This window comes from Myotis myotis, unplaced genomic scaffold, assembly GCF_014108235.1.
Source record: "Myotis myotis isolate mMyoMyo1 unplaced genomic scaffold, mMyoMyo1.p scaffold_m19_p_1, whole genome shotgun sequence".
NCBI classification, from domain to species: domain Eukaryota; kingdom Metazoa; phylum Chordata; class Mammalia; order Chiroptera; family Vespertilionidae; genus Myotis; species Myotis myotis.
The window spans coordinates 121,872,411-121,897,230 of record NW_023416313.1 but is presented as its reverse complement, the minus strand read 5'-3'; the positions used below and the strand labels follow the sequence as shown (position 1 = coordinate 121,897,230).

Here is a 24,820-nt window from a genome sequence, read left to right as displayed (position 1 = left end):
GGGGGGCAGGAGGTAGGGGGGTAAGAGATCAACCAAAGGACTTGTATGCATGCATGTAAGTATAACCAATGGACATAAGACACTGGGGGGTAGGGGAGGCTAGGGGACTGTCTAGGGCGGGGGGGAAAATGGACACATATGTAATACCCTTTGTAATACTTTAAGCAATAAAATAAAAATGAATAAATAAAAATAAAAAGAGATAGAGGAAGACATAAACAAATGGAAGAACATACCGTGTTCATGGATTGGTAGAATCAACATCATTAAAATGTCTATATTACCCCAAGCAATCTATAGATTCCATGCAATCTCCATTAAAATACCAACGGCATATTTCAAAGACCCAGAACAAACTCTCCAAAAATTCATCTGGAGTAAAAAAAGACCCCAAATAGCTGCAGCAATACTGAGAAAGAAGAACAAAGTTGGAGGGATCATAATACCAGATATCAAGCTATATTACAAAGGGACTGTTCTCAAAACTGCCTGGTACTGGCACAAGAACAGACATACAGACCAGTGGAACAGAACAGAGAACCCAGAACCCAACCTAAGCCATTATGCTCAATTAATATTTGACAAAGAAGGCAATAGCATACAATGGAGTCAAGACAGCCTCTTTAATAAATGGTGTTGAGAAAATTGGACAGATACTTGCAAAAAAAAAAAAAGAAAGAAAGAAAAGAAAAGAAACTAGACCACCAACTTACACCATACACAAAAATAAACTCAAAATGGATAAAGGACTTAAATGTAAGAAGGGAAACCATAAAAATCTTGGAAGACTCCACCGGCCGCAAAATAGTAGACATATGTTGTAGCAATATTTTTACTGATACAGCTCCTAGGGCAATGGAAACAAAGGAGAAACTAAACAAATGGGACTACATCAAAATAAAAAGCTCTGCACAGCAAAAGAAACCATCAACAAAACAACAAGAAGACCCACTGCATGGGAGAACATATTTGCCAATGTTATCTTCGATAAGGGTTTAATCTCCAAAATTTATAGTGAATTCATACAACTTAACAAAAGGAAGATAAACAACCCAATCAAAAAATGGGCAATGGACCTAAATAGATACTTTTTGAAAGAAGACATACAGAAAGTGAAGAGACATATGAAAACATGTTCAAAGTCACTGATCATCCGAGAGATGCAAATCAAAACAATGAGGTACCATCTCACACCTGTCAGAATGGCTATCATCAACAAATCAACAAACGACAAGTGCTGGAGAGGATGCAGAGAAAACGAAACTCTTGTGCACTGCTGGTGGGAATGCAGACTGGTGCAGCCACTGTGGAAAACAGTATGGAGGTTCCTCAAAAAATTAAAAATGGAACTCCCATTTTGCCCAGTGATTCCACTTCTAGGAATATATCCCAAGAAACCAGAAACACCAATCAGAAAGGATATATGCAAACCCCTATGTTCAAGCAGCACAATTTACAACAGCTAAGATTTGGAAACAGCCTAAGTGCCCATCAACAGATGAATGGATTAAAAAACTGTGGTACACCTACATAATGGAATACTACACTGCTGTAAAAAAGAAGGAATTCTTATCATTTGCAACAGCATGGATGGAACTGGAGAGTATTATGCTAAGTGAAATAAGCCAGTCAGAGAAAGATAAATATCACACGATCTCACTCGTTTGTGGAATATAATGAACAATATAAACTGATGAAAAAAAATAGAACCAGAGACACAGAAGCATCGAACAGATTGTCCAACCTGAGGGAAGGCTGGGGGATAAGGGGGTGAGAGATCAACCAAAGTACTTACATGCATGCATATGAGCAAAACCAATGGACACAGACAGTAGGGGGTGTGAGGGCTTGTGCTTATAGGTGGGAGTGGCGGGGAGAGGTCAATGGGGGAAAAAGGAGACTCATGTAATACTTTAAACAATAAAGAATTTAAATTAAAAAACAAAACAAAAAACTCTTCCTCCTCGCCACAATTTTCCTTATATATGTATGAGAACGAATTCCATCCAAACATTAAATTGTAAGTAGTTTGCAATCCACTTTAATTATCTCTGGTCTTTGCTTTATCTTCAAGATGTGGTGTCTCCAACTTTTCTTACAATGTAAATTAGTAGTTATGAACAATATAAGCTAATCAACAGTTTTTACTATTAAAACTCCTAAGCCCTTTTTCTTCTAAGTAAACTAGTAGAGTTCTTCCCTAACTTTTAAATTGAATGGTTATATTTATACCATAAATGTTTGATAACTCCCTGAGGCATACGATTGTACATGTTTATAAATGTTAATTTTTTTCTCAATATATGATGGAAAACATATTGCTCATTCATATTAACCTTTGACTTTTAATTGTCTTGGCTTAAACTATTTTGCGATTTGGAAATACACACTCACAAAAATATCTTGTTAGTTTAGTTCAAGGAAAGCATGAGAAATTCATAAAAACAAAACAAAAATGTTTTTAAAATCATAGATTATTAATATAGTCATTGAAGACATCACATTATACATATACTGTGTTGCAGTGGTTTTCAAACATTTTGGTCTCAATATACCTTTATGATCCTAAAATTTATTAAGAACTCAAAATAAAAATATTATGTATTATCAATATTGACTGTATTAAAACAGAAAGCTTAAAAATATTAATTACTTTATAAAAATAAAATTTCATGTTAACAGAAATTATATTTTTACAAAAAATACCTCTTTTTCCAAAAATAATAGTGAGAACAATGGCACTGTTTTATATTTTAGCAAATCTCATTAAAACCTGGCTGAAAAGACAGATTTTTCTATCTGATGTGCATTCATTCTACCACAATGTCACATGACATGTTGCCTCTAGAAAACCCCACTGTATACTTGTGAGAGAATAAGAATAAAAAGATAAATAACTTCTTATTATGAAAGTAGTTTAGACCTCCCTGTGAAGGGTACTGTGAACCCCAGGGTTCCCTGAGGTACACTTTAAAAAACTGCTGCTTTATCGAGCTATTTGCAACTGCTTTTCTTTCTTACATTATAAACTTACATGTCTCCATGCCTTCATCATCATCATCCACTGTGGGTTTATCATAAGACTTGTCAATGGCAGCTCTGAAGCTCTCATTGCACCCCCTTCCTCTGATTATCCGAGGTCGTGGGCGATGGAAAGGAATATCCCCATTCAAAGTCACCTCAGCCACTGCTGTCTGAAGACTTTCTAATGAGCTTGACTTCTTCAGACCTAGGGAAGGCCCCACATCTCTGCTGGGGGAACCTTGGAGGGTTACAAAAATAAAATGTTAATTAGAATTAGTGGTGGAATTTATATTCCTGAACATTTATAAATTAAGGAAAAAATTAAGTCATTTTTATTTTTCCCAAATAGATATTAAATTTTGTCTATTTTCTTTATTTTCATGAGGTAAAACTTTAAGCTTTAAGTTATTAATTTCCATTTTTAGCCCAAGTGAAATTGTTGTCAATTCATCTGCTCCTAGTTATGTAAATAATCTAAAAGAACCAGAATAACCCAAAGGCTCACTAGTAGAGCACAAATAATGAGAAGGCTAAGGTAAGCAACCAAGAGTACTCTTTTTAACTTCATTGAAATTAGTTTTTGATAGTTCAAAATTTGGAAATATATTTCGAATTTTTAACAGAAGTTATACTTTCATATCAATGAGCTCCATCAAGTATAGTGCATGTTCACAACTTAAAGAGAGCACAAAAGACTACATGTCACCGATACCATTAGGGCACCCTGACACCAGGCTGAAACCTCGTTCTGGGCAGTATTAACATTCCATGGAAAGAATCAATACAAGACTTGAACAGAAACAAATTACGTAAGGGCTCGCCCTAGATAGAGGTAACAAAGGAGAGACTGAAGAGCTGACATGAGGAGTTAAGACTTCCAGGCCTGGAAATAATATCTCCTTGAGAAATAAGTGCTAACCAATTAACAAAAAACTTTTCAGTAAGATGGAGGGAAGAACTCAGAGAATTCATAATTTGCCCCTATTTCTTGAGATCGAGGGCAGAAAGGCCTGAGATAACACCAAGAGTACCATGCTTTAGAAGGCAATCAACACAGATTTCTTTAAGTAGGTAAGCAAGTGTCATCCATCACTGCCTAACCTGGGGTTTAAAAGTAGATAAATTTAGGCTCTAGATTACTGAAGTACCTGCTTTGTACTACCACCTCGGAAATCCAAGTTACAGAATTAGTTCTTCACGTACATGATTAGAAAGACTCATGCAAACAAATGGGCAGGTAGGAGAGACTAGTTTGTCTCTACATGGGTCATCAGCTCCTAGATTGATTAAAAATTCAGGAGTAGCTTTGGTAAGGTATTACTAAAAGACATATGATGATGACATAGGTTTTTTATGGCTCAGAGTGTAAAGCTGAGTAAAAATTGAATTCAGAGAGTCAAAACAAGAATAATCTTTGTAAGATTCATTTACATTACATATTCACCTAATTTTCACAATGAGATGGCAATTTTAAGTTTAAATATGTTAAAAATGTAACAGGCAGAAAGACAGGCAGACGATTCCAATGAAGAAATATTATCCCATAATTATTGTGCTTGGGAAGAAAAAGATGATTTATTTAACTTTCTCAATGTAGGTTTGCATATATATAGATTATTTTATGACAAAAATTCACATAAACTATTTCTTTCCAGAATGATCAATAATACTTTTTCTCTCGATAACATTAGTATAACTTTTGACAAGTTTGTGTTCTAAATACCCATAAAAGCTATGTCACAGGATGGAAACAAATTTTGTTCCAAGTAACTGAACAAAAAATTAAGAAATCAAGGAACCAAAATGAATAAAGCAAATATTTGGTGATTTCTTGGTTTCAAAAAATGCACAAAATAAACTGGTGAACATTTATAGATCCAGCGACATACAAGCATAGAACAGACAAGAACTTCAGAGGGAAGGTGTGGGTAGGGGGAGAGATTAACTGGGGAACTTAATATGCATGTATGCATAGCCCATGGACACAGACAATTGTGTAGTGAAGGCCTAGGAGGGGCTGGTGTGGGGTTGAGAGGGTCAATGGGAAAAGAAAACAAAGGGGACATCTGTAATACTTTCAATAATAAAGATAAATTTAAAAAATAAAATAAATAAAAAATAAAAACTTGGAAGAAATATCCTTGGGTGATAGTTAACAAAAAATAAATTTTAAAAATACATAAACGCAGGCAAATCTGGGAAGCAAAACAAAGTATAACTAAACAAGCAATAGATATTTTGTAAGTGTAAATCAGAGGTTATACTGTAGAATAACATTTTAACAAAATGTTGATAATTATCAATGGTGTGGATGGGATATATGACAGATCAATGAACTACTGTCTCTATATTAATATATGGTTAAAAATTTTCACAATAAAATATTATAAAAACAAAGCATCTATAATTTGTGAATCTATATCAGGGATCAGTAGATCTGGGCCAAATCTGGAAAAAAATTTTGAAACAAGCCTTGCCTGTTTGTTTACATATATTTTATAGCTGCTTTTCGTTACATCAGAATTAAGTAACTGCTATAAAGGCCTATGTAAATATTTACTATCTGGTCTTTTACAGAAAGAGCTTGCTGATTCTTGATCTGTAAAATTGTTATTATTCACCTAAGTATTATATTTGTCAAAGAAACTTTAACAAAGGTTTAGTTAACTAATGTGTTTAAATTCCTGGATGAGGGTTAGTGAGATCCCTAATATTAAAAATTCCACATTTACTAGTAAGGAAAATTGAAAATTTGTTTGGGCAAAGAATTAGTGGTATTTACAAAACACAAAAAAATCAATTATCTTTTCATTTTTAAATAATATTTAAAGCTCCTTATATAAATCTTTTAGTCCGTTAGGATACTTTATTTTTTCTATTCAAGGATTAAACTGTTAGCAACCCAATTATCTTCTAATTCCTGTCCTCTCTTTTCTTTCAGAAAGTAAATTTACCTCCCAAATATCACAAAACCCGTAATTCCATGAATTAAATGAAAATAACAATCACACTGTTTTCCCTAGGTCTCGTTTTCTGTTCCTACCCCTCTGAAGAACAAGTAGAGAATGTCTTTTGCAAGGGCAAAGAGAAATGGAATTCAGTTTTCATTATAAAAGGCTTATGGCTAGACAGACAATCTATGCTAAAAATGTCACTATGACTCTACCAAAAAACTCTGGACTAAACTATAAAATCATGATAATCTTAAAAATTCAAGTGAAGTGAAATGAGAAAAATAACTGAAAATTTGTTGTCTATATAATAATTTATTTTTTGCCCCAGCCCAAGTTTTTCCAATTTAATTTGTAGGATGGACTGCACATCCTATATAATAATAATAAAAGGCTAATATGCACATTGGCTGAACGGCAGAATGACCGGTTGCTATGATGCCCACTGGTCACCAGGGGGCAGACACTCAATGCAGGAGCTGCCCCCTGGTCGTCAATGCACTTCCATATGGGGAGTGCCACTTAGCCAGAAGCTAGCTCATGGCTGGTCAGCGCAATGGTGGTGGCAGGAGCCTCTCCCACCTCCATCCAGCACTAAGAATGTCCAACTAGCGGTTTAGACCTGATCCCTTGGGGGCCTAAGTCTTTAGTCGGACATCTCCTGAGGGCTCCCTGGCGGCTAGAAGGATGTCTGACTGCAAGCTTAGGCCTGATCCCCTGGGGAGTGGGCCTAAGTTGACAGGTGGACATCCCCCAAAGGGTCTTGGACTGTGAATGGGCGCAGGCTGGGCTGAGGGACTTGCTACCCGCCCCCCCTCCGAGTGCACAAATTTTTGTGCTCCGGGCCTCTAGTAGTAAATAAAGAGAAAAAAAGCTCTTTATATCTAGGATGTTAAAACACTATAAACATGATTCAATTAAGGTGATAAAATTTCCCTTCTCACCATGAAAGTTATAATGTTTCCAGTTAAAATCTGAATATCATTATATTTTAATCACAATGAATTGTTCTATTCTTTTTTAGTAATAGTGAGCTGTTTAAATTAAGTATTTTCCTTTACTTTACCTAATTGTCATAATGTAAAAATTCATGGTCTTTATTGAATTTTTTCATTTTGGTTTTTATGAACATTAATTTGGACAGAAGTTACTTCCTAAAAGTACTGTAAAATAATATGTCCAAAAACTAATAATTATTTTACATATGGAAACTATCAAAAATGATTTTCTTTCACCTTAGTTCAAAATTTAAATGAATTTTGTTTAATAAAAGAAAAAAACTACTTACTAACAGCTGAGGCTATAGTCAATTGCTTTGCACTACAGTGAATCCATGATTTATTGGATATAATTTTTACAATCTACCTTTTCCTCTACAGATTGTGAAAACTCCAATTCACAATCATCTTTACATATATATGTGGGATACACATTTTCAAACCAATTACTACTATAGGTTAAAAAGGTGAATTGAACCTAATTAGTAGTAAGTGGTATAACTGCTACATCATACTGGACCTAGAATAATTAAAACACTATTCTCAATTGTACAAAGCACTTTAATTGTAAATAAAAACTTTCCTTTTATTATTTTCATAAAATAACATAAAAAGTAAAATATACTATAATGCAAAATCCCAGTTCAATATAAACAACTGTTTCTATGGAATAATTTAGAAAGCATTTTGAAGTTATCCTAAATAGTTAACAAAACAAAACAACAACAAAAACTTTTATTATTTTATTTATTTATTTACTAGAGGCCCGGTGCACGAAATTCATGCACTTGTGTGTGGGGGGGGGGGGGGTTGTTTCTCAGCCTAGCCTGCACCCTCTCCAATCTGGGACCCCTTGGGGGATGTTATTACGTCTTTATTATATAGGATTAATCCTCACCTGAGGATATTTTTTCATTGATTTTTAGAGAGAGTGGAAGAGAGGGAAAGACACAGAGAGAAACATTGATTGGTTGCTTCCTGTATGCACCATAACCAGGGCCTGGGCCAGGGAGGAGCCTACAACCATGTGACCAGAATCACACCTGGGACCCTTTGGTCTGCAGGCCAAAGCTCTATCCACTGAGCCAAATAGGCTAGAGCACAAAAACTTTTAAACAGGTTCACAAAGTTAAGATAAGGAGCAATATATATTATACAGTCTAATTTCAATGTCAGGTAACTATGAGCTAATTCTTGCATTAGAAAAAAAAGGTTTTCTGAGTGAATAATGATAGCAATTATTAGACATTGTCCTTCGATGACAAATATTTATACTTGTGCTATTATTACCCTTCAAATAAAAGTCACCACTTTGAAAGTATTTCTTTGGATGTTAATCTAGGCAAAAGAAATAACTTAAAAACAAGAATCTACCCAAGAGATCATGTCTTCAGGATTTTGATTTTTCTTAAATTGTTACAAAAGATTCTTACACAAATAAAATTTAAAAAATCTGGATTGTTTAAGCATTTTTGAAGCACTAAATTACATTTCCATTTAGATGTACTACACTGATAAATTTCTCCTAACAGAAACTTTTTCTTCTTGTATAATTTGATTTCCTACAATGAAAACATCCATGCAAGACTGAAATATTTATGTGTATATACAATATGATTGGCAGCTCTATAATTATGATAAGCTCCTTGGACCACAGTTTCTATGGCAACAGTTTAATGGTCCATTCTTACCTGCTTTCTGGTCATCCACTGTACTGAGTTTAGTCTCGTCAGCTACTGTTAAAAGGTAAATGTATAATGGTTAGCCCAGTTAGTCCCACACCCCAACATGCTTCAACCATTCCCAGATCTTTTCAGTTATGTGATAATTCTTAGGTAATATTTCATGCAAATAATATGAAAACTCAAGCAAATATATATAATCAAAAGGGCGGGGGGAAGCAGTGTCTCCATGCAATATGCCAGTCATTTCATTTCACAGACATGTAATGTTATTTATGTTAGCATATCATAATTAGCCAAAGCAATGTATTGACAAATTTTTCTTTTATGCATGTAAAATTTAATTAATTTAAATTAATGCTTTTAGTCTTGAAGTATAAAAAGCCACCAAGGAATAGCATAAATAAGTTACAGTTGATGAACAAAGGGTTTAAAAATCATTCAATCAGTTTACAGGCATGATTATTTTATTTGTTTGTTTGTTTTGGTAGATTAGAATTTAAAAAGGGACACTACCTGACTGGTGTTTGATTGAATAACTATGGTTATTTTCCTGCTCTCATTTGCTTCAAATACTTTCTACAATAGTCTCTCAAATTATTATTCAATTAAATGCCTTTCTTATCAACACATGAGAGTTTCTATTAAATAAACCTTAAAGAATAGCATTAAAAGGAAAATATGAAGTACCCAAATTCTAGACATGGATTGAGATAATGATCTTTCTCCAAAACTTTTTTCTTTTAGTTCAGAATGCCAAAACCAAACAAATATTATTTCAATGAAATTGGTTTTAAACAGCCAGTGTTAAAACATTTCATTGCTTCAAATAAAGATACATGCATATATCTTTTCATGTATGATATGCACATGTGTTTGTTTCTTTTCTCATCAGAAAACATAAATATTAACATATTGCACATTATATAAACATGCCATTTATTAGAAATATTTTTATCTCAAACTCAGAGAAAAATTAATTTTTGCCAAATTATCACATTTCACATTTATTTTCGCTATTGCTCCAAGTAAACAACATGTATTTGGGACAATCAATTTTAATATGAAAGCATCTATTTAGATAAAGATTCATGGAGACTGTACTCACTACCTAAATCCATGCTTTTTGATTTTCGTGTTTTAACGATATCCAATTGACTGGCATCTGAAAATTGCTTTGTGCGTTTTTCTGACATACTCTGGCGTCCAAATCCTTCTCGTTGAAAAGCAAGAACTGGATCAACATCTGGACTCAAAGAGCTGGTGTAAAAAGAAAGAAAAACATAAACATATTTACTAAAAATAGAAGACATTCAATTTAGGAAAGTTCATATATACCTGTGTGTATGAGTGTGTACATATGTATATTCCTCAAAAATATTTAAACTAAATTACACAAATATAATACATTTTTTTAAAAAAAACTGTGGCTGTATAGTAATAGGAAAATACAACATTAATTTACATTTAGTAATTCTTTCTCCATGTGAGTTCTCTCCTCTTCTATTTCCCTCTGACATTTCCTCACTCTACTTGACAACACATTATTATTTTTAAGTGATTATCAAAAATAAGCCTTATATCTTTTAGACATTAAAATGATTGAAAATTTCAGGAAACTTTTCATATATTAATACAAATATTGGCAGCAAACAAGTAACTATATAAATTGAAAATGAACAGACATTTTAAAAAAGATATATGTATTCTGGTCTTCTTATATATCCTTTATCTGGGGTTACAGAAAAGAAAAAAAAAGCACCTTATGGCATGTAGTTTCATAAGGATGTAGTTTCTCTGCAATACTTAATCAAACTGAGAAGGTCAACTCAACAATCTTTATTAGAACCTATTCTGATTAAGGAATCCTTCTGGGTACAAAAATTAAAAGATCTCTCATCTCACCTCGCCGGCGTAGCTCAGTGGTTGAGCGTTGACCTATGAACCAGGAGGTCATGGTTCGATTCGCAGTCAGGGCACATGCCTGGCTTGCAGGCTCGATCCCCAGTGTGGGGCATGCAGGAGGCAGCTGATCAGTGATTCTCTCTCATCATTGATATTTCAATCTCTCTCTCCCTCTTTCCCTTCCTCTCTGAAATCAATAAAAATATATTTTTTAAGAAAGAAAAATATCTCTGATCTCTGAGTTCCTAAGAAAAATACCAAACCAGAAGTATATAGCAGAAGCTGTGACTGCATAGATGAGAGAATGAGGAAGCCAGGAAAAGCATGACTTAGACTAGATGATATTTGATATGGTAATACCAACACAGTGACTGAAGCAGAGATGATGAAGTATATGGCAAACCATTGGAACAGGATACAGTTTGATGTGTTTTCCCAATGGAAGTGGCAGGGATAATAGGAAATCACCCCTATTTGTAAAAACTTGTAAAGACTTTAAAAAGCATCTCAGGTTTTCTGAGCACAGTGCATACAATGAAAATCATTTTCCTCTGGGTACACCGAGAAAATAAATAGCTTTCCTATGTCAGTGCTGTGCCACTTTACCTATCTGACCAGGTAGCAGAATGTGCCTCCCCAGTTAACTAATCTACTGGAATGTGAGGGGGTCACTTCCACTATGTCAGCTGGGTTTATAACAACCTTCCTTATGCTTCTGACAGAAGCAAGCTTCACGAGCCTTTTTTGAGAATTATCCTCCATACTGGGAAAAGGATAGTGATCTAGTTTGGATATGTATCAGAAATTAAGTTACAACTTACTGAGCATAAAATAACTGGCTCTTACAGAGTAGCTAAACCAAAACCGATGAAAAGGAAGACATCAAGGAAAATGCTCTGATATCACGCTAAGTGAACTGAAATGTATTGCCCACATGTGAGAATACTAGTTGCTTCATCCATCTCACAAGGCCCATGAAAGAATTCAATGACATGGGTGAAAGCCCTTTGTAAATTACAAAACCCTATACAAAATAACTTATTATTTCCCAACAAAGACTTTCTCAAATTATAAAGATAATACAAAATATGATAATGGAAATAGGATCCTTAAAAACCACACAAAGGAATACTCTTTCTCAATCTTTTCCACCAAATACAAAGCAGGCCCCTAGAATGAGGCAAGGTAAGTGCCTAGGGCTCTGGATTTAAGGCAGCACTCAATTTCAGGGCCATGCAAGTTCAGGGTTGGAACCTGCGAGTGAGTGCCTCCTTACATTCTGAACCCTGGGCAACTACCTTGCCTCACCCTAGTCCTGGCCCAGGTACTGAAAAAGGACATACCCAGAGACTGGGAGGTGAGCCCAAGGCAATAACAATGTATTTTTGTTTTTGTTTTGTAAAACACCATCATATATATGCCCTAATGAAGTTATTTTGTTTACATTCTAAACTAACTCTTTCCATTTTTAACATATATTTTCCTATAAAACTTTGAATAAATTCTTTTATCTTAAAGCCTTCTGTGCCCATTCACATCCAAGGATGCTTACAGGCAGCTGATATTTGAACAACACTGTGGTTACTGGAGCTAACCCACCTCCCCCCGCCACCTAGCAGTCAAACATCCATATGTAATTTTTGAATCCCCCAAAACTTAAGTTGTCCCTCAGTATTCATAAAGATTGGTTCCAGGACCCTCCACAAGTACCAAAAATCCATGGATACTCAACTTCTCAATATAAAATGGTGTACAGCAATCATATTGTCAGCCCTCCGTATCTGCAGACTCCCGATCACAGATGGAAAACAGTACAGTATTTATTGAAAAAAAAACACCAAAACTATGTTAAGTGGACCCATGATGTTCAAGGGTCAACTGTACTGTGTATGTAGGTATGTACAGCAATAGTGAGCATTAGATATATAATTGTATATTATTTATGCATATTTCATAAATATATATGCTTGTATGTTATGCTTACATAGTAGTATTCAGATACTACTATGCCTACAATTTCCAGAGCACATACATCCCAACTTAATTACACAGTCTTAGAAGTGAAAAATTAAAACCCATATGATAATTAAAATCCAATCAGTAATGAAAAACTCTAAACAGTACATTTTCAATAAAATTACTTTTTATATGTTGAAAGTTGATCTCTTCAACCATTCTGCATATGTTTGTTTGTTTTAGTATCATGTGGAATATTTTAAAACCTGAACTCCAATAAGGTATCAAATTGGTTAACAGAATGAATTTGAAATACAATTTTAATAAAATTACTAGTAAAAAAATTTTTCAAAGAAATACAAATTGTTATTGCTAATGTCATTTGAAAACTACATATTATCATATTTCATAAACTAATTTTATCTCCTCTAAAGTTATGTTGTCATTAAAATTAGAATGTACTTTTTTCCCCATAGACCATTGTTAATGTTCCCTAAATCAACTAATGGATTGAAAAAAGTATATTCTATTAGTTAACAAATTAAAATTTTAGCCATTTGACATATTTATCCTTCCAGTACAGTGAACTGTAAACACACACAATTTAAAATGTCAAATGAGTTGGTGAATTAATGAATCTTAATATAACTAAATATTCTTAAACCATGACATATTAATTCTTCCCTATCAATAGACCCATTAAACTACTTTCAGACACAATAAACAGTACAGTAGAATACTTAACAAGTTAGACTTCAGGACTAACAGCTGACTCTTTAAAGAATGTAACCATATCCTGACCCCCAATGTTATTAAAATTCCAGTTATTAATCCTGTCTTATTTCCCTTTTGTTTTCATAACATTTTCATCAAGGATTAGGGAGATATTGTCTGGCTGAAAAGCTTACATTTTCTGCTGTGATTCAGAACAGCTGCCATTCTTGTTTAGATAACCCTTTATTCATATTGTTTTCCTTGCCCCACTTCCCCCACAGAAAAATCATACAAGTCCTTGCCATTTCAGGAATCCCTTTGGGGAAGATAATGCCACAATTAATCCCTGCTAGTTATTTATTTACTTTCACCAACACAAAGCCCCCCATGGATCTATTCCTCTGCCACCTTCACAATTTCTCATCATGGTGGAGATTCAAAGGCTTTTGTCCCTAAGATGAATGCTTTTCCCTGTTGTTGCTCTCACTTCAGAAAGATAAAATCTGCAGCAGCAAATGTAAAGTCATCTGTGGAGTTCAAATGGGAGTTTACTTTACACTGGAACTTCCCTCCAAGTTGAACCAAAAAACACATTCAGGTAAGTTATTATCATGGGGGCTCAATTGGAGGTCTATTTTTATTGATTTTGTTTTTTCTTTAAAGAGAGGAAGGGAGAGGGATAGGAGAGATAGGAACATCAATGATGAGAATCATTGATCAGCCGCCTCCTGCATGCCCCCTACTGGGAATCCAGACTGCAACCTGGGCATGTACCCTGATGGAGGAATTGAACCAGCGACCTCTTGGTCAATGCTCAACTGCTGAGCCGCACTGGCTGGGGTGGAGGTCTATTTTTAAATCCTGTGTTTCAATAAGAGAATTGAGAGGGAGGGAGGGAGGGAGGGAGGGAGGGAGGGAGGGAGGGAGGGAGAGGGAGAGAGAGAGAGAGAGAGAGAGAGAGAGAGAGAGAGAGAGAGAGAGAGAGAGAGAAAAAGAAGAAGAGGGAAGGGGAGGGGAGGAGAAGAGAGGGGAGGGGAGGAAAAAAGATAGATATGGACTTTTCAAGGGTGCAAATAAAATGTAAGATTGTTCTCAAATAACACTGACCCATGGAGAACTAACCCATGACCCGGCTGTGTTTTCATGAGCTCATGAGAGGAATGGGGGAAGAGGACTGTGGGGGTTGTTCATTTTGTTAAGGTCATCACTAAAATGTTAACACAAATAAATGCCAGTCACCAGGACTCCTCCTATCTAATACTTAATGTTGATGCAAGTCTGAGGAAGAGGAGGAAACAGAAATGGTTAAGTGGTGAAGGAACGACACTATAATATTAAAATATAATTTTGCTGATGTATTCCATAAAGATCTCAGAGACAGGGCAATGAGAAAATTCTGGTATAATGCTTCACACAGTTTGTGTTAATTATCACTACAATCTTACAAGGTCATCGAGAAGCAGCACTTTCCTATTGTTTATTGATTTATATAATTGCCAGGCATGCAAATTAAAACCCAAATCCACATTCATGGGCCACACATTCACTCAATAATATCAAAAGCTTACTTCAATTTTGAAAGATATAGGAGAAAAAAATAGCATCAGACTGCCCACAAAGTCACAATGCTACAAGCAAGAACTGGGGGACTGGATGAAAGAAGGTGAAGGGATTAACCAAAAAATATATTTATACATAGACACAGGCAACAGTGGGAACAGCCAGAGGGAAGTGGGGGTGGAGGTGGGCAAAAGGTGATGGGTGCACAATGCAGTGAGCAGATCATGTTTTATTGAGTTGTACACTTGAAACCTGTATGGTTTTGTAAACCAATGTCACACCAATAAATTCAATTAGAAAGAAAAATAAAAGCCCATGAAAAATGAATAGTATAGCTACAGCACTCTTAAAATAAATCTTCCCATTCTCAGAACATATCAACTATTAATTTGGCCAAAGTCATCTAATTATGACAAATTTTGAGTTACCTTAGAGATTTGCTTAAAATTTATTTACTTAATAGAAAAACAATTCATCAAATTGACACTGATAAAATATAATAAATAGTAAATTAACAAATGAATAGGGTTTTCTGGTTAGTGGTAGTTTTGTTACTGTTTTGGCTAAATTATTATACAGCCCTGCAAAGGCTAAAACAATTGGGCAAGTTTATAGGCTTTGAGAAAATTTTTTATTAAAAGAGTGATAATTAATAAGAGTATTCAAACCATGAAAACAGAACACACCTATAAAAAAAAAAAAAGATTAACTGTGCTCAGTGATAGGGCTTTTAAAAACACAGATAAACTGTGACTGTAATTCACTAATGTCTTCTATTCCATGGAATGTGAACTTACCAGTCTGCTGAATCACTGATTGCAGCCTTAGCCCAGGGGCCAGGGTCTGTTGTCATGAAGCCCACATCATCATGAGAGCTGGAAGATGACTGGTCGGAGAGATGTGGAGGAAGCACTGGTACCCTGTCATCTTCTATAATGACAGTATCATCTTGGGGCATATTCACTGTGGGGGACAGCTGGTATTTACCTGTCCAGTAAAAAAAAAAAAAAAAAGAAGGAAATTCTAGACTCATATTAAGTGTTAATGTGCATTCATACTTTGCTACATCAGAAAAAAAAAAAAACCCTAAATTTCCAAACATCTGTTCAACCTGATAGAAGAAAATTTAATTAAGGCAATTTATTTTTCATAGATGAATGTCAAATGGAGACCTCAAGTTTATTCCTTCCTCTACCACCAGAGCTATGTAGCTCTGGTCAGAGTACTCAATTTCTCTGGTTTTAAGTTTCATAAAGCCAGAGATGATCTCCAGAATGTCTTCTAATGTGAAAATGCTACATAGTTTCTACATTATGTAAGTCCTTTGAAATTTTTTACCAGGAAATTTAGAGGGAAGCCCTGCAGACTTACATCAACCATTCACCCATTCATTCATGTAGTAGGTATGTAAGAAAGACTTAATTTCTGCCCCTAAATTGTTCAAACCCTAGAGAAGGAGATAGACATTTAAAAGTTGAGAACTGATTGGTGCTATGAGTGACGTGCCAGAAGTCCTGTGCCATTCTCTAGTGCTGTTACTGCCTGGGTAACTAGAGACAGAGGATGCTCAGAATCTTAACAAAAGTTAACATCAGAGTTGGGTTTTGAATGATTAATAAGGTCTTTTTCATCGGCAGGATCATCATTCAATGCATGAAGCAGAAATGCCCATGGTACATTCAAGTGATGCTTCAAAGATGAGCACATGCAGAATCAAGGCTTTGGGGGAAGATGGCACAATTGATCTTGAAAAGTAAAGGTTTATCTGAGCCCTAGCCAATTTGGCCCAGATAGAGCATAGACCTGAGGACCAAAGGATCCCGGGTTCGATTCTGGACAAGGGCAAATACCTTGGTTGCAGGCTCCTCCCCAGCATGGGCCATGGTCGGGGCTCATGCAGGAGGCAGCCATTCGATGTGTTTCTCTCACATAGATCTTTCTCTCTGCCTTTCCCTCTCCATTCCACTCTCCCTAAAAATCAATGGGAAAATATCCTCAGGTAAGAATTTAAAAAAAAAAAAAAAAGAATCTGACTGCCCAGGGATTTTCAGCCTAAGGCAGGGGAGATTATAGTTTTGATTTATTCAGTTAGGATATAGTGTTCTTGGTAAGGAAAGACCCAAAACTGTCTACACTGATCAGTCTTTTTCAGGAAAATCTGTTCAGGTTCACACATCAGCATGACAGGTATTTACATTTCTTAGGATAAAATTATGATTCCAGGCTCTAAATCCTTAAAGATAAAGCTAGGGTCCAAATGATGCCATTTTCCTCCCCAAAATGCCTACTTTTCTTCTGGCTAACTACCAAAACCTTGTGCCATAATTATGAGAAAGAACTGTGAACCAAGCTTTGATACACATGAATACTTTGTGGGAGGCCATGCGCAGAGAAATCTGTAGCATGGATGATATGGATCCACTGGCCTGGCTTTTCCAACAAAGCAAGGAAAATAGACAATTTCCCTATCACCTTACAAGAGAATGAGAAAACTCTCATTTTAACTCCAATGTCCAAATCTGTTAAATCAGCTATACTAGTTCTTATTACCATTAAAATTGATTAGCCACCATTTTACAGAGAGTACACTTTTCCTGAATTATAAAGCATTGCTTAAAACAGCACAAGAGCAATGTGTAGAAATTCTATTAACATTTTAACATTGATCTTACGATTTAAATTTTAAAGTAAATAATAATTTTTGTTTTAATCGTACTATGGAAATTTTGGGATGACAAATATATGATCTTTAAGGATTTCTAAAATATAAATGATACTGGACATTTCAACAAAGGTGCAAAAATTAGATCACATATACATCTTTTCTGAATAACCCACAAAAGCAACCTTGCTAGAAATTTCAGATGCATTCATTATTTAGCATAAACTACCCTATTATAGAAATACTACATGTTCACTAAAAGTTCTACTCGGCATTTTATTAAGAAAAACACTCTACTTTGTTTTGAAATGCATTCATTTTGACAAACTATAAAAACTAGCAACCTCTTACGAATACTCATAATAAAAATGTAAGTCATATTTAGTACTTAATTGTTTGCCTTTCCTGAATTCAAGTCACTCATTTATTCCCACTAGAGTTTTAGGATATTAGCAGAAAGACAGAAATCTGTTCAATAAAATATCATTCATAAATAAGGTCAGACAGTCTAGCACTATTCCCCAAAGAAATATTTCCTTCTCAAGACATACTCCCCGCCCCCCCCCCAAAGTGTACAGAATGGCAAAACCAGAATTTTCCCTGACAGCTTGCCATTGACAAGGCATGTGTCAAAGCATTAAATGCCAAAACCCCACAAAGGCAAAATACATTGGAAGGAAATATTATGGTGTAATTACAGTACACTCATTTTTAACACAACTAAAACTCCTGGGTTTACACAATATATTCTGAGAGACAGCCTAATAAGCAATATGGAACACTGAATGGTTCTTCAGATGACAATCCTTTTTCATAAGACATTTTTAGTAGCAATATTGTACCTTAGTGATCCAAAAAATACGCATAAATGAATGGCAAGAAATTTCCCTAATAGTGAGATAAGAATTTGGCTATTTTGTCTCACCCATGATTCTGGAGGCTAATATCTTTAAAAAATTGAGAATTCATATTTCCATCAATATTTTACTTTTTAACATGCTTGCTAGGAATATAGTTTTAGACTCTGACTCCAGAAATATATTGGGGGTAATGCATGACTAAATTATCTAACTCCACATTGTACCAAACTCCACCTAGTCAATACCTCTTAATTACGCTTGCTGTACTTGGCACATCATAAATGTGAAACCTTTGAAGGATGACTTGAGAAGCCTTTGATCTATTTTTTGATGGATAAATATTCCCTTGTCCTCAACTAGTTAACTAACAACTACAAACTAAAATGTCAACCAGTCAATATCCTGAAGAGGAGGGAAACAATGAGATGCAGGATGATTGTTTACTAAACATTTATTCATTGGCACATGTACATAGAAGGCAATGCCATACATGATATTAAAAACAGATGAAATGAGGACATTTTTTCCAGTGATTGACTCACAATAAAATATTAATGTTCCATTTTTCTATATTGAATTTCTAACAAGATGAAATAATATTAACATAATTATTTTTTTAAACTCACCAGAAATGTGTGAAAATAAGATTAAATTCTAAAATGGATACAACAGATTTCGGTTTTACTTTAGATAGAAAAATTCTTCAGATTAAGACATTGTAAAAATTTAAGGTTCAATGCTCCCAAATGTCAGCTTGTAACTTTATGAAATGAATATATTGGTTAAATTAGCTATGCCTAGTACTGTTATTATTAATTAGTTAGGCTGGTCTAACAATTTGTAAAATATTTTTAAGGCTTTTAAAATAAAGAAATCCTATGCAGGCTCACTGCAGATTTCTTTGTGATGAAAGTTCAGGATGACTCTTTTAAAATGCACAATAGAGGAAAGTCAGCCAATACGAATGACGTTTGGAGACATCTTGCCTTTGGTGGCAAATATGGCTGACCCCATCAAAAGCTAAGGAGATGGAACAGGTTTGAGTAATGTGGGACTCATGACTCACAAAAATATACATCGTCATTTTGGTTCAGAAGCACAGAAACTTTGCAGCTTGTCAATTTCTTTGGTCTATAATTCCTTGAACAGAACATAAGGATGTTGAACTACATGATTTCTAACATTGTTTTAAAAGATTAACTTCTTTGATTTTTAAATCACAGTGGTTGCCAAAATGGAATAGATTTTAAAGACTGTCTAATGCTTTTTGCTTAAAGATGTGAGTACTTATAAATTGATGAGAATAAAGAATGAATGTCACAAATTGTGTGATCTCAGTATTCCCCAGAAAATAAATAAAAACAAAATAAAAATCATAATGGTATCTTGGGATTTCATTCCTTTATTTGTTAATTGGGAAAGTATGGCTGATGACATCTGATATCCTTCCATTTCTAACAATTCTACCTTTTTAAATCTATATTTTAGTAGCTTCTTTCCTAGGATATGTTCCCATAGATATGAGTCAGAAAGTCTCAAAGCTCATTCTGGTCTAGAGTCAGGCCTACATGAGAAATATTTTATGTGAAAATTAACCCTGTTTGCATAAAATAAATCATTTCTTAATGTAGTCAGCTGGAATTTCAATACCAAGTTCTAACTGAATCATAATTGATCATGAAGTAAACACCATCACCTCCACTGGTGTCTAACAGGAGTTAATCTAAAAGCATAGGAGACAAGCATTTACTAAGCAAGATCTGAGGAATTTCTATGTACCTAGATACTATGCAAATCAATAAATTCTACTGGAGATGAATAGAAATTGGTGGAGATGAATAGAAATTCAGTGCTCTAATATTTTATATTTGGTATCCTGTTTTGATGTTTTGTTGTAAGGTAACATCTTTTGCAAGATTTCTAACTTTAAAGGGAACTGACTTAAAGTGTATTTGTGTTTTAGGGTCAATAATATTGAAATAGGGGCTGACAAAGACTGAGGAATTCTCAGATTTTCAAAACTAAAAATGAATCACATTAAGTACATGTATTTCTCAGGGTAAAACTATATGGGATCCCTAGATTCCAGTACAACATGTAAAAATATGGTCTTAAGAAAATATCTAATCATTCAACATCAATTGGCCTATCATCCAACGTAAAGAATCTGTCACCCCCAGCCTAAAGGGCATGCACAGTATGTCACAAAGCACAGAGCTGGGAGGGAAGTTACTACCTTGGAGGAAGCATATAGAGTTTTAAATGTCCATTACATCTCTAGCAGAGGGAAGGAAAAACAACGCCAATGACAAAGCAAAAGTAAGCAAACTAATGAATCCATAGCTAACAAAATCAGGGCAACAGACTATAATGAAAATGAAGGAATCCTCAACCCAAATATACAGCATTTCAAAAGGTTACTAGGTGAATTTTGTTTGGTTTTTGGTTTGTATTCTAGTTTAGTTTTTCGCCTTCCTCTGAAGCATCAGGGATTGGAGGCAGGACGCCGGTTACAGGAACTGGTGGACCAATGGTCTGATTCAGTATGGCAAGTCCTATGTTCCTATAATAGAGGGGAAATTACAGCATATCACTTTGTATGCACACAGATCCAGGCACACATGCACTCTCTCTCTCAAGGGGTCTGAACTTTTATCAATAAAAAGTATTTAGCAAAGATAAAGTTTTTTACCAAATCCAAGAAAGTATGGAAAATCCAACAGCAGTGATAAATTAATGTGATAATTACATGAGATACCTGTCACCTAAAAGGTGCACAATATCTTTACCATCTTCCTCTGCTTTCACTTATGCCAACCATGGAAAAGGAAGAATGGTGACAAAATAAAACTACAGTTGGCATGTCTAAATTCTATTTGTAACAAAATAAATGAGAATTTAGCAATTTTTCTAAACTAGAAAGCTAGAGGAATTAGAGAAAGAACAACAGAAAATTCTAGCAGTCATGTTTATGTATTTTTCCTATCATGCAGCAGAAAGTTCTTTGAAGGCACAGATTGTTTATATTCATCTTTGTATCTATAACAAAAGTGTATATACAATGTCTTGCCAATAAACATCCACTGATGAATGAAGTAAATCCTTCTTCTAATGAAGCTTCACGATGGAAAATTTAAATGTACTAAATCTATACTTATTGTACTCAAAATAGAGTAAAATTTAGGGTTTTACTTTATATTAGCAAAATATACCAGCAATAAAAGTGTTTTATGTCAGTTGCTATTTTAATCAAAACAGCTTGCTGTATTTTAAATTTGAAAACTCCCAAGGTAATACCAAGATGAGCAACTCAGTACATCCAACCAGTCCTGTGGCAAAATAAGTCTTTATTAACTGGGTCTGTTAGTAGAAGCTATACTGCTACAGAGCAAGTGCATAAAACCTCATTACCCACTGTGGGCCTTGCATACAGCTCGATGTTAAATCTAAACAATGGATGAAAAACCTTGTTTCAGAATATTAAAATGAAGGCTTTGAAAAAGTAGAGATGCAAGAAAAAAAATGGTACTCTCCGATTAAGTGTAAACCAAATAAATGTGAATATCTTATATACACATACGTATTTTTCCTCCCGCTCCGAACAGCGCTACTGCGAAGCCTCCTTGCCATAAATCACTAAATTTTGACCTTTTTAAAAACATGGCTTCATTTATTATCTCAAACGAGCTAAAAACACCTTGATCACTGGGAAACATTTCCATGGGATCCCTTTATTCTTCTTCCCACATCACAGGATCTAAAAGTCACGTTAAAAAAGCAATGTATTGATTTACTCTCTTCACATGAACACTTCCTGAGTGATTATAATGAACCTGCCCTTTTCCTCTTGAAAACATGGCCCTCTTTTACATTACTATTACATTAATAACCTCTGTGTGAACCAGTTAAAGCATAAAAATAAGATGTGATAAACAGCTTTACCTGACTCACCCATTATCCTACTGAGTGCAGCATTTCTTGTGGGGGATTCATCGAGCCTCTCAATTCCACTGTAGAGGGAATGGGAAATTCTTCGTTCTCTATCATCCAACACAGTTTCAATGGGCAGCTCAGGTGCTGAGGGGCTCCCAGGTGACCTCAGCTGTAGAGAAAGGGGACAGGGGAGAGTCAGGACTAGAGGCCTGTTAGTAGCATGGGGATATTATAACAACTTGCCCAAGGCTTAGATCCAATGGGGTACCAAAAAACTATAACTTTTCACCATATACCATAATAATTTGTGATGGCAGCTCTGCCTAATGACCAACTTTCTGGGCCACTTTACACTGTGCCTCCCATTAAGTTCTGACAGATTTCAACCACTAGAGGAAAAATATGTATATTAAAAGTTTTTTAAAAAGAACTTATCTTGTTGCTTAAGTTTTTCAGTTTGACTGTTAGTATCTATTTGAAGTCAATTTGTAAAGATTTAATTCAAAGTTTTTCATAAGATGTTGCTTTGCACAAGGCATGCAATATCAGAATGGAAGCTGGAAATTAAACTATACTTTTACACTTACAGTCTGTGTGTATGCTGGTAGAATTACTACTCATGCTATAAGACTTAAAGACCACTTGTCAGCTCATGTGTCTTGAACAATACACTGAGCCTGAATTTCTTCTGCTAGACATTAGGAATAATCATCCTATTCTCTGATTGTAATCTTAAGCATGAGACAGTGAATAACTGAGAAAAGCACTTTAATAGTATACAAATAATATTCTAACGAAATAGGCAAAGATGTGTATTTCACAAACATATACAATGTCCTAAATAAGCAAAACATGAGTCAATTTCTATCACTATGAGTAAAATTACATGTGGCATTCTTTAAAACAGCAGTGCCTTGTAAGTCATATTCCCCATAAAGATAATATGAATAAAAAACCTATGTTAGTAAGGCCTTGAAACAAATCTGCTTCAAGGAGGAACAAAGCACACTTAACTACACTCCTCCCAATGTGGGCTCTGAGGTTCACCCAGGGACCAATATCTTAGGACGTTTGGGTGATGGCTGCAGCCAGAGGCAGAGAGTGCTTGGGAGGCAGGGCAGCCCAGCACAACACAGCAAAACTGGAAGGAGACTGCATTTTCCAAACAGATGAAATCCCACTGTGGCAGTTCTGTTGCCTGAACAAATTATGATTTCTATAAGAAGATATCATCTGTTTAATATAAATGAGATATTTAATGAAGTTCCGAATTGTAGACTTATCTCTCCCAGTCGGATAAGCAGTGGGGAGATTTAATGCATTGAAGGGTCAATACAATTACAATTGAGGCACGTCAAACTGCAGGAGAAAAATAAACTCACAGCGCCAGTGAATTAGACTCAATAAGGTTTAAATTGTGAAATGAGCATTTGTTTTATTAGGGTTTTTTTTTTTAAGTTGCAGATTACAACTGACAGCTCTTCTGAAAAGTAAATGAAACATTCAAGGTCTCTGATGTATAAGAATAAAAGAATATTTTCTGAAAGAATAATAAGGCTAAACTCCAAGGTACTTTGGGGACATAAAAACAAAAGCAAACGAAACAAATACCGGACATCTTTAAGAACAAGTACATTTGAATTTTTAAAATGAGCACATACCTTAAAGAGACTTGCTATACAATAGATGCTCTACACATAAGACCCACTTGCTATGCAACAATTTATTTCATCATAAGACATCCTCAAGTTTGCTTAACCAGTATGTTTAATTAAACTATATAACTGCAGTTTTTTAGACGATAAAATCTTTATAAAGCTCTTATGAGAAAGTCCTAAATATACCAAGAGGCTACTTTAGAATTTTACAAAGTCAAATACAAATTAGATTAAAAAAAACTGTCCATGCGGGCTTTTTGAGAAAAACAGTAAGATGCCTGCTCAGATAGAACTTCCAACTTGACCACTTTCCTAGGAAAGAGTAGACACCTCCCCTGCCTCACTAACCATATCTAATTTGCATCTCAAAAGACAGATTTAAATGGAGAAATCAATGAACTACTATATCAATATTTAACAGAAGATACAATGCCTTTTTATTTAAAAAAAATACAAAAAACACAAAACAAAACCTGATTTAAAATCTTTTGATGATTTGTGTGAGCGTACTGGAAAACAAGCTTAAGAACAAGAAGTGTGGCACTCAGCTCTCAGGGGAGGAGGCAGAGCCAGGTGGCCCTGGGAGAGCAGTCCAGGCCTTTCTATAATTCAGGCTGCTCCCAGGCCCTTTAAGACTCCTTATATTAAAACATTATCAAAATTAAGCTTAATTAGAAAAAAAGAGAAATGAACTGCAATTTTCACTTTTTCCTTTGTTGTTTAAAGTGCAAAAATGTTACTCAACCCAGCTTCATTCAGTACAGAGCTCTATCCCTACAAATGGGAAAACTCGACAACTGCTGAAGACAAATAAGCTCCAGGTTGAAGCAAGATTAACATAACGTGTAGCAGTGTAAAGTGATGCTGTCTTTTCCTAAAGTATTGTGGAAATGTATATCACGGTTCAAAAAATACCT

At 34.9% G+C, this 24,820-nt stretch overlaps 1 protein-coding gene across 32 annotated transcripts in view; it reads right to left on the bottom strand.

Annotated features, from left to right (window-relative positions):
* Nucleotides 1-24,820, bottom strand: part of PARD3 (par-3 family cell polarity regulator) — an 814,705-nt gene that overhangs the window by 280,814 nt on the left and 509,071 nt on the right. For 15 of the 32 annotated variants that reach the window (XM_036350442.1, XM_036350547.1, XM_036350508.1 and 12 more), the window contains 5 exons: nt 22,255-22,414; nt 15,588-15,777; nt 9,764-9,915; nt 8,665-8,709; nt 3,035-3,262 (listed from right to left, as the gene is read on the bottom strand). In XM_036350442.1, coding sequence (XP_036206335.1) covers nt 3,035-3,262; nt 8,665-8,709; nt 9,764-9,915; nt 15,588-15,777; nt 22,255-22,414 — 775 coding nt within the window. The remainder of the gene's footprint in view (nt 1-3,034; nt 3,263-8,664; nt 8,710-9,763; nt 9,916-15,587; nt 15,778-22,254; nt 22,415-24,820) is intronic. The other 17 variants (XM_036350530.1, XM_036350585.1, XM_036350685.1 and 14 more) reach the window with 8 other exon arrangements.